Raw genomic sequence first — 11,327 nt, 5'->3', positions numbered from 1 at the left:
GCTGATCAAAACAATAACTTCTTTTTAAACAGAAGGACCAAGAGATGATTTAGACAATTCAGCATACATTAATTACTCTTATGTAACTGTCACATTCATTTCCATGGGTCACCTAGGACCTTTTAGTAAGCATAGTAAATGAAGGATTACTATTGTAACAACAAGATAGTATTACCTGCAGTTTTCAACTGAGAAATTATGATCCAAAATCTGAACATAGGAACACCTGAGAGTCTATGAAATGTGGTATTATGTTTTTTTTAATCACGCCACAAAGTTATTTTTCCTTTCCTACTTGCTTCTTTGCTATCTTTTGTTCAAATCCATTGTGGTTTGTTTTTAAATTGTAATTGCTGTTGCTTGCATTTACATCTCAGTGTAAATAAAGAACTAGGAAATAAACAAGGAAGATTTAAAGATTCAGAATGCTGCTGTTACTGTCCCAAATACTTTTGTATAGACTTTTCCTGATAAATTCAAATATTAGCAAGAAATTTCACAAGGAACAAATTAAATGCGGAGACAGTACATTTATTGAAACGTGGAATAGTAATAAAATGAGCCAGAAATTAGAAACAGTTTCTGAAACATTACACAAAACTAGGCCAAAGTTTGCATCAATAGCTGAGACACCATTGGTTCAGAAATCCAAAGGTGGTGGGGAAACAATTATTCCAAATTCAGAGAAAATACTTCGGCAAAAACAAGCAGATGAGTGTCTTATTTTAAACATGATGCATCATCTGAAATCAGCAGCAATTAACTCACTCACATGACATTACAGAGGCCACAATTAATAGTCACTACTGAACATACTGGATTGGGCCTCTATTGATATATACTAGGGTCATCCATTTTGGGTAAAACCCTTTTTAGGTCACACAGTCCCTCAGATTTCAATTTGGAATTTACTTCACAACAGTAGGAATACCCTGAAATGACTTGTGAAACAAGGGGACTATATTAAAAGACAAAAAATAAAGTTGAGATTGAAGACCACTCACTCCAAATACTTTGTCCAAATGCTGGCTTACAAACCAAGGCCAAATTCATAGAATTAAAATATTCTTATGTGATCTACAGAAACATAATATATGTCCATGTTTAAATGCTAGCCCCATTTTTAGCATACCAGTAGTAGTATGCTATAAGTTCAGAACGTTACATCAACATTCAAACCAATTCAGGGCACCTTCAAACTGGCTATTTTTGTATTGTATTAACATCTTTATATTCACAGGTCTTCATTTCATTTTTATTCAATTTTCTTCTCTCTTAAGAGACAGAAATATTAGACCTTCTAGATACTAGCAAGCTGTACTTTCCAGGAGCCCATACTATCATGAAAAACTGTAAAGGATACTGGGAAATATAATTTAACATTTGGAAGGCCACAGGCTCGCAGTCTTTGCTCTGTTCACCAAATTTGCCTGATTCATTTGTGGTCATCCTTGTATCTTTTTTTCCCTTTTGGACAAAACGTGAAAATCTCATACTCCATAATGTATTTAAGGTATAATACAAAGCATCCCGGAATCACGATTACTGCTCTAATGTTCCTAGGCTGTCGGCCTCTTCTAGTTCTTCCTCCTCTGCGGAAACACATTTTCCCAAACTATACTAAATGCAGCATTTTTTTGAAGGCACTCTCAAGAGTTCATGCACTAGCATGCAGTGCTGCCCACCACTGAAATACAGTCCCATGAGATTTTTTAACAGTTAAGTCATGTTAGCCATTTGTCTTCCAGTTAAGAAAAAGACTTGAGACAAAGACTGAAATGGTAAACATAGTAACGGCACCCCTAAAGAAGCAGTGTGGTCAAGAAGAAAGTGAACTTATAAAACCTCGTTCCTAAATTATCCTTGATCAGCAGGAAAGACTAAAAAAGTTAGCAACTAACATTTCTGATTCCACCATTCTTTGGAACTTGAGGTTTGCATCTGTCTCCATTTACTTACTGATGAAGAATCATAGTTCTAAGTAAGGAGAAACTGGAAAAACTCTGTTTCACCACTTCCATTTTCTACTTTACTTGTATTCAGTACATGTGTCTCTCACACCTTTCTCCCTATTCTTCCTTTCTAACCTTCGCTGACTTTGTTCAGGCGGAGGCAACTTCCACTGGGACAAGACACATTAACAACTGCAAGTAGACAGAACTCGTGAGCCCTTCTCTGTTTCCCTTTCTCCTATAACTCCTTCCTTTATCCACATTAGAAAAATAAAATCAACACTAAACATATAACTTATTTTAAATTACTTTTAAAAGTCCTTTTTTTAAAAAAAGAAAAGGAGAAAAGACTGTCAATTTAAATAGTCTGCCATTTCCTATGGGGTTGATAACGTTCAAGGCAAGCCCACCCTCACCTCTGAAGTTGACAGTTGGTCTTATAGGAAAAAAATCACCATCCAGAAGAACTGAAAGGGGGTGGGTGGGTGGGGGATGCACACGGAGAAAGAAGAGCGTATCGTTTCACAGTTTCAAGAACACTATGTTCTCCTACCAATAATAAAAAAATGTTTTCTTTTAAAAAGGGGACAGGGCATTCACACAAGGCAGTGGAGATTACTATGAGCAATTTTTTTTTTGTAGAACCTCAGTAGTTAAAACTATCACTTTGGGAGTGGTGGTAAAGGTGGGGGAGGTTCTGATGGGAGTGGGGGTGGTCGTGGCTTATCAACACTTGCAGCAGCCCTGGGGTTCAAGTATTCACCATAATGATGCACAATGTCAAAATTGGATGACTGGGTGGGTTTCATTCCTTGTGCACTGAGCAGGGAGTGCAGCATGTTCACTGTATCCTGATAGTCAATGGATTGGTTCATGTTATGTCCATTGGCCCCAGCAGTGCTCTTGTCCAATTTTCCATGAGACCCTCTGGCTTTGTTAGCCTGCGCAAAAGGTAGACCAGCTGCTTCCAAGCCGTGGCCAGAATGCTGAGGGAACGAGAATGGCACAGTGGGCCCCTTGGAACTTTTACTGATTTTGGGCTGATGTTCATGGACTGTAACTGAGGTCTCCTCAGAAAGTGGTCTCTTACGGGAGGAACAATTTGGGACGTAACCCTTGTGTGACACAATGCCGGTTGGGTTAACATGCTTGGGATCCCCTGGACGTTTGGTGTTGACAACAGGTTGCCCATGTAAATGTTTGTGAGAATGATGGTTATGATGGTGATGGTGGTTAGAAGAATGGATCTTATGCTTTTCCTTGTGCTCCCCCCTGCTCTTGCCACTGTTTTCATCAGGCAGGCTGTGTCGTTCCGTGGGAGGTGGCACCTTAATGCGCACTTTTATGTCATCTTGTTTGGAAGACGCAATAGGCTTGTCTCCTGGGGCAGGCAACCGTACTTTAAGTGCAGATGAGGGTTTATCAACTTTATCAGGAGGAGGCCGTTCAGAACCATCAGAATTGTTGCCTAGAGGGATTTTCACAACAATTGGAGAGTTCTCCTCCTGCTGCACATCCCGTTCACGTTGCTGTTGTACAAGCAAGTTCTGGGCAGCATGAGCATATTGAGAACGCACATTTGCCTCCATGTTCTCCAGCTGGCGCTTCTGTGCAGCCAATTCCTCAGCATGTTTTGCACGATATTCTTTTAATGATACTTTTGCTAGTGGTGCACTCTTGATGTTTTGCTTAACAAAAGGGCCACCACTACTGCTATCATGATGTAGATGATCAGGATTCGCAGAAATGTCTTGTTTATGCTGAGCCATCCAGCTGTCTGATAAAATATCTGTACTACCTCGTTCCCCTGGAGAGTCTTCTCCTGTAGCTGGAAGTGAAGTGGCTCCAGTGGTTGAAGATGTTGACAAGCTCATCAGGCCTGCAATAGTCGTGTCTGATGCACTTCTAGAGATCATGCTGAGGATTGTCAGTTCTGAGAGGCCATCATCCTCACTTTGGTCATCCGTCTTCGATTTCCTGGCTGCTTGACAGGCCTAAAATGAAAGCATTCAAAACTGGTATACTAATCTCTTCTAGCCATACAATACCCCTAGAGAGAAAGGAATACTATACAGGCATGCACTGCTGTATTTTGCTGAAGTATCAAATAGAGTTCATTTTTAATGCATGTTATTCACAAGACACACCATGATGAAATGACAACTGTCGTTTTAGAAAAAAAGCCATTAACAAATAATTTTGTTAATAAATTTCATAAAAGCTGTCATATCTACTTTATCAGATCAGAAGGTTGATGCGGTACTATCATGTTTATTCCCGAAGTCTTCCTTCTAAAGCCCTCTATTCCTCATTATTTTGAGTGAAGGTTCGGTGTGTCTTTTTTGATTTTGATGCATTCCTAGCAGAGGCTTACCTGCCATTTATTTAAAGCATTTCAGTGCAAGAGATACTTTTATTCTTCAGAGATTATTTAATAAAGTACTTTGTTTTCATTCTGTGAATGTTCTTATTTGACATGTTTTGCATGTTTTGACTTTATTCTAAATTGAACACTGCTTATATATTTCTAAAATAGGGATTCTCCAATCTGCCTGAGGCAACAGGAACACCTGAAATTTTGGAAAACCATTTGTATTGTGCTTTTCTACCATAACATAAATATTGTGGGCTGTGTGGCCTAACACAAAATATTGGAATCATCCCATAGTCTCTGTATTTTAGAGAAACGATTATCTGATAGCATTTCCTGGATTTTCTTCCTCTTTCTGGCTATTTCCCTCTGCCTGCTTTCCCCCCCCCCCCCCCCAAACAGTTCTCTAAAATTGTATTGCTGCTCCCCTGCTCCACGTTTAGAAGATGAAGATTCTTTCTTTTTTGGGTGGAGGATATCCACTGCATAGCCTTGGGTGGCAAGTAGCCATCGAAGGTATTTTTTTCCTTATACTGACTCTGAGCTCATGTGGAACCCAGATAACTTGTAGTGAAATATAATAGCTGATTTCTGAAAGCCAAAGCTGTACTTGAAATGATCCCAGATATTGAGGTGAATTGCTAAATTTGTAGTGGAAATTGATGGGTGCCTCAAGATGTTTATGAATGTATATCTGGGTTAAGCCCGATTATAAAGCTATAAACATGAAAAAGGCAGAGGTGTCTTGGCTGTATCTTAGTATTCCAAGCAACAGTCTTCCTTCAACATTCTTATCAAAGAGAAGTACAAAGTGGGCAAAGCATCTTACCCGCCAATTCCTGATTCGTTTCAGTCGATTAGGAGTTTTCTCAAGGATTTGAAGGAATTCATGAGTTAATTCTGTAACACAAACAAAATAATAAAGCTAGTAAGCATAGTACTACAGCACAAATTCTACAGGAGCATATTTTAATGTCCATCCTTGTCAGCAAAAAACAGAGCAGTCCAAAATAATAGTACAGGTTCAGTTTACAAATTTCATCCCACTTCTTTACTGTCATGCTGGAAACCTTGATACAGAAGTCAGAAATAAAATATTAAGTTAATGGAGTACCTCTTATTGGGCATAGAATGTATTTGACCTTGCTCCAAACTTACCATCCAAGAGTTCCAGAGTTACAGTGGCATCAACGTACTCCCACCAGTGCTTCCCGTCCGTGGAGACTGGGATCTCCCAGTTGGACCACTTACAGGCCAAGTGGATGCAGACGCAGGCCACAACGGGAGGGGTGTACTGCAGGCTGAAGGTTGTTAGGTGAAGGCTGACATCACCAGCAGGGGGAGAGAAACAGAAAGCTGTAAGCTCCCAAGCTTGAACAGCAGCCGCACATACAACCGCCCGCTGGACAGACACTGCAGGAATTAGGCATCCCTCAGCTTTAAAAAATATTATTATCCTGCAAGGTCAAGCTTGCCTTGCACAATAATTGTACTTCAGCCTTTTCCCACAAGGTTTTCCAAGAGCTTCTGTCAGCCTGGAGCTCCAGGACACCCACATCTTCATGAAAGGCAAAGGAATTAACTCCAAACAAAGTTACAAACTGGATTGTACAACAGCACTTTGACATAATCCTAGGAAAAAATCTGAACAATTTGCTCTTTGCAACAAATCCGTCTTTTAGTAGTTAAACACCGCCAGCAGTAAATTTTGAATCAGACCACAAAGTACAGCTGATGTTAAATCCAACTCAAGCCTTAAATCAACTAAAAGAGATGTTTGTGTATTTCCATTAATTCCTATTCTAACAAGATTCAAACAATTAAAGAAAGTTGTCCAACAACCTACAAGGAACTGGAACATGTGTGGGTTCTGGCCTGCTTTACTGCCAGAACCCACCCCTGCTTTTTGCTCGTGCACGCACTTCGCTCATGCGCATGCTGATGTGGGTTGTGCGCACATGCACATTTCAACTAAAATTGTTTTGCGCATGCGCAGAACTAAAAAACAAGATGGCGATGGCAGCGACCGGGGAACTGGTTTGGGGGTGTGGCAGGCTTGGGTCGCTGCCAGTTCCAGCGACCCAGGCTGCCATAGCACTACTGGTTCGGCCGAACCAGTAGGAACCCACCTCTGAACTGGACCCAGAAATATCATGAGGCAAAATATGCTGGCAGGAGATGACAGGAGATTACGCGGCATTTATAATCCATAAAATCCTTCAGGAAATTAATAACTGCAAAAATATGCAAATGGTGAGTACTGGACAAAAAGAAGCCCCTTGAAAAATAGGTAAATTACAGACCAGTATCTACTTGTACCACTTGATATGATGAAAAAAATGGATATAGAAAGGGCAACAGCTGCCATGCCATGCAATTTGCAAGCAGCCTGGGATGAAGTATATGAGCTCTAAAGTCTATTCATATCGATAGCCCAAAGCCTTCTTCCTAAAAAAAACCCAACTTTCTAGCACTGCTAGCTAGTAATCAGATTGAACATCTTGCATACTATGCATCCACCAGCTCTACACTTTTTTACAATGGACTTCTTTGACCTCACGCATTTCATGAGACACCACACATTAACAGTTTTCTCTTAACTATTTTTTAAAATAATGAGATCCTTAGTTTCTTTTAATCCTCTGTGTAGTATAATTAAAAATACTTCAAGTTTGTTCACTTCTTAGCCAGAACCAGTGCTTAGGCACTTCTTTACAAATAAAATACAGCTAGTATTGCTAAATTCAGCAGTAGCTGATGTAACATGTTTAGATATTGGGATATACTGTATATATCCCAAACAGCGATTAAATACAAATACTCAAAAGGTTTAGAAAATATAAAGTCAGAAAAAAATATTTTAAGGTAACAATTTGCTATTAAAAAATTCTGGATAGTTCTTTCAAGTAGCTTTAATTTACTTTCAATTTTAAGCCTCATCATCCTCTAATTTAGTGGCCCCCAACCTTTTGGGTACCAGGAACTGGTTCCGTAGAGATTTTTTTCCACAGATGGTAGGGTGTGTGGTTTCACATGCTGCCTGTATCCCACAGATGGGTCTTTGCTTGCTTGCAGGGCCCAGTTTCTGGCATCCCACAGACCAGTGCCAGTCCATGGACCAGGGGTTCGAGACCCCTGCTCTAACTTTTAAGAAGAAATATTTAATCCAAATATGCCCATGCAAATACACCAGTCACAAATATGTACTTAGAGCTAGACCTCGAACGAAGACTAGAGCAAGCCACCCAAGTTACAACAGACGAATGATGGTTATTACCTGACTTCAAAAGTTCCAGACATGTTAATACCCTCATGGTCATGTGATCACAATCTGGATGCTTGACAACTTGTTCACATTTATGACCAATTGTCAAGCACCCCATTACAATTTGCAACTTTTGCTGGCTTCCCTAGAAAATCACTGGGGAAACCAGCAGGGAAGGTCAAAGTCCCTCCACATTCACACAACCTCTCATGTCTTCCCTGGCCCATGCCTCTCATGCAGCTCGTCACACCCTGGCCCATATGGCACTATTCACACACTCCCTTACTCCCACCTTCCTCCATCTGGCAGCTACTTAGCTGTCTGATGCCCTAGAATTGCAACTTCCAGCTGACTTCCACATTGACTTTAGTTGTAGGAGGCCAGAAGGAATTTGCCTCACCTAGCGACCATGGGATTCAGTTAACGATGGTAACCAAGAGTGTAATTTATGACTGCATCACTTAGCGATAGAAATTTCAATCCTAATTGCCGCCATAAGGCAACAACTAAACTTTATTGATATGTGGCATAGGAAATAGGCTACCATTTCTGAATCTGGAAAAAAACAATAAGAATGTGCTTCTCTTTAAAAAAAAATCAGAATCTGCAATAGCCTAATCAAGATCAAACCCATTTTGTACTTAATTTTTTTAGCTTCACTTTTTATTTTCTAATTCTGAAGAGAATTAGAAAGAGAAATGAACATGAGATTTAATATTCCTCCACAGGATTGAATGATACAGAAAATCATGGCTGATGTAAATAAATAAACACCAATTTATGTGCTTGTACTTGATAAATTAATTCATGCATTTCCATAGCAAAGCATGCTTAAATTAAACCATGATAATATATTGTGCAAACCAGGTAATTAATTCATGAATAATAACTTGTAGCTCAAAATCTCATTTACAAGAAATAAGGATTTCCTTTAGGCAGCCGGGACAGATTTTTTTGTTTTCAAGTCTGTATTTCTCACCATTCTAGTCACTATAAAGAGACTTAGTCATAGATGGACTAGCAATATGTGTGCTCATTTATAAGGATATTTTGCATATTCCTGTTCTGAAATTCAAGCTAAAAGAAACAGATTTTTAAAAAATGTACTGTTCAGATGTCAAGGAATGCACTCTAAATGTGGCATACTTTTTCAATTATTTTTTTGCAATAATTTACAAAAAAACATTTCCAAATGAAACAAATAAATCTGAATTCTCAACATCTACCTGTTGGTAGCCATGAAGTAGGAAGTTTGTGCTAGATCCTTGCTGGCTGAAAGAGAAAAGTCACAAGTTAAATTTGCTGATACTTAAGGTGTAGCACATTATGGATTTCTTCTAATCCTACACACCAAGACTGGGGAACCTCTGTGGGAACTCTGGGCTTATTGGCTAGGGGAATGATTACAGTGGGCAACATTCTGTCATGTGAGGACAAGAAAAAGATTTCCAGCTTTTTTTCCTGGCCTTGGGTTAGGAGTCATATTGGACTTCTCACAATATCATTTGGGCATAGAAATGGTACTGTTTTTTAAAAAGACAGAAAATATATTCTTTGCAATTCTAGTCAAAGGAAGCTGTGAACACCATATACTATATAGTCTTTAAGATGCATATTATTATTACAGTTGTCAAAAGCACTCAAAAGGAGGTTTCTAAAGAAAAGCAAAGCCTGCTGTAAAGCATTAAAATTGCTACTTAGATTGTCTCTTTATAAATGTGCAAGCATAGACAACCCTCCCATTGAATTACCAGTAAAAGAAAACGCTTGTGCATGCCCATACATGGAAAGACAACTGCAATGCATTCCATATAGAATGCACAGCTTGTGTATATACATTTCTGTTATAAAGGCTGACATTGGTATTTTCATTTTGAAGCCCTTTGATCCTCTAGACATGCAAAAGGCATATATTTAGTACAGTAACTGCCTCTTCTTTTTCCTTTTTAACATGGCATTCTTTACCAAGGAAATTTATTCTTGGAAATAATTGCTGAGCTAGTAAACAACCATTTTTGCATATATGTTATCTGAGCAATAATCAGTTATGCTTGGAACATACCTCGAACTAGCTGTGTGCACTTTACCACATGAGTATGAGGATGATCTATGGTGATTTCAAATCCTAGAAGAAAAAAGGAAATGTTTAGAACGTGGATATAACTTGCTTGTAATTCTACATACCAGGCATGTCTCTGATCCTGAGAGACAAAGTAGATTGTTCCTCCAGTCAATTAATACCGCTCTCTGTTCAGATGCAAACAGGACATCTCCTGGGCTCAAATACATCAATTATCTAGCACAAGAATGCAACAAATATTGCAAGTTTCTGAAATACTAAATTTCTCGGTAAAAATACTGACACACATTCAAGTATTCTAAAATTGATTATGAATTAGAGAATAAAATTCTAGCAACGACTTGTTTTTCTGCTCACTTTAATAACCCAAGCAAGTGCTTTAGAATAGTTTTTAATCAATTTTAAGTTTGTTCTAAGAAGATTTTTATTCTCATTAAAGGAAACTATATGAAGAAACTAATATTCTTTATTCTTGCAAATTAACAGGATACAAGTTTATAAATTATGTTCACACATCACAATTGTTAAGCATCTATGACAAATTATCTTTAACCTGTTTCATGCATTATAATATTTCACAGCTAGGATTAACATGCTTTCACACTGTACAGTCAAAGTCAAAATGTCTTGCTCAACAGTAATAGAAAAGCATTTTGCATATAACAGTAAACAGTAGGAACACATATCATATATCATTTTATAATGGCAAGCCTACCAACTATCAAAGTGCAAAAAAAATAGCATTTTAATTGCTAAAAACCTTTCAAATGAAGAATTACATTTAAGATGCAGCAAAAGCTTAACATTAATAATCTATAGTAATTTATCAGGATATTTATTTCCTATCCTGGATTATCAAACTGATATAGTAATACAGTTGAAACATTAGACTGTCAAGCTGCTAAGGCTTCAATCCAGAGTACAATGGAACCTAAAGGATATAAATCCTGTTAAAAAGAAAATCCTGTTTGCACATTCATAGTTGTTTGAATATATTCACTCAAAACATAAACAAGTCATAAACTGGCCATTATGACAAGGACTGCCGCCTGGACTGATGGCTTCCCATATTGGTCAGCTGTGAAGAAGACTGGGGTTGGGTTAGACTCTCCATTCTGCGGAACATTCCTGGGTCTGAGATTCATGAAGCAGCCCGTCCGCTTGGAAAACTTACCCAGGGTCTGCAGTATTATGCTCTCTAGAATGACCAGGTCTTGGGCTTGTTGCAGGTAACCCTGGGGTTGAGAGGACAGGCAGGTTACTTGTGATGAGGCACTCTGTATTAAGCCTGCATATTTCTAACACTCTCTTGAGGAGGCAAAAACATCAAGGGGGAATCTTTATCATATTTATGCTGGAGAAAATGGGGATAAATTTCCTATTTCCAGGGGAAAGAGCACCGAATGCACACACAAGAAGAATTGCTGATTGCATACTGCTACTGTTGAAATTGTCCTGTAGCAGAAGCTCAAAATTGCCTTTTTGTTCAAATTTAGTTTTAAAATAAAGCTTCCCCCTTGTTGGCAAGGTTAGATGTGCTGGTCCTGTCAGGAAGGGCTGTGGTAAGAACTGAAACAATGTGCTTAATAATATTTTTATTTGAACAGTAAAAATGACTGGATTTCACAAATCAACTTCTATCTCACCATAAGAGTATGA

At 38.6% G+C, this 11,327-nt stretch overlaps 1 protein-coding gene across 4 annotated transcripts in view; it reads right to left on the bottom strand.

Annotated features, from left to right (window-relative positions):
- Positions 1-515: 515 nt before the first annotated feature.
- CCNT1 (cyclin T1) overlaps positions 516-11,327 on the bottom strand; it is a gene marked incomplete at its 3' end in the record, with an annotated part of 20,501 nt that continues 9,689 nt past the window's right edge. Inside the window, exons 5-10 of one of the 4 annotated variants that reach the window (XM_081935004.1) lie at positions 10,843-10,903; positions 9,651-9,713; positions 8,815-8,860; positions 5,482-5,645; positions 5,153-5,223; positions 516-3,946 (exon numbers count right to left, since the gene is read on the bottom strand). In XM_081935004.1, coding sequence (XP_081791130.1) covers positions 2,615-3,946; positions 5,153-5,223; positions 5,482-5,645; positions 8,815-8,860; positions 9,651-9,713; positions 10,843-10,903 — 1,737 coding nt within the window. Of the gene's footprint in view, positions 3,947-5,152; positions 5,224-5,481; positions 5,646-8,810; positions 8,861-9,650; positions 9,714-10,842; positions 10,904-11,327 lie in introns of those variants that run through there. The other 3 variants (XM_081935005.1, XR_014173742.1, XM_081935006.1) reach the window with 3 other exon arrangements.

This window comes from Natrix helvetica, assembly GCF_964273705.1.
Source record: "Natrix helvetica genome assembly, chromosome: 1".
NCBI lineage: Eukaryota > Metazoa > Chordata > Lepidosauria > Squamata > Natricidae > Natrix > Natrix helvetica.
Note: the sequence above shows the minus strand (reverse complement) of the source record. Positions and strands in the feature narration are given on the sequence as shown.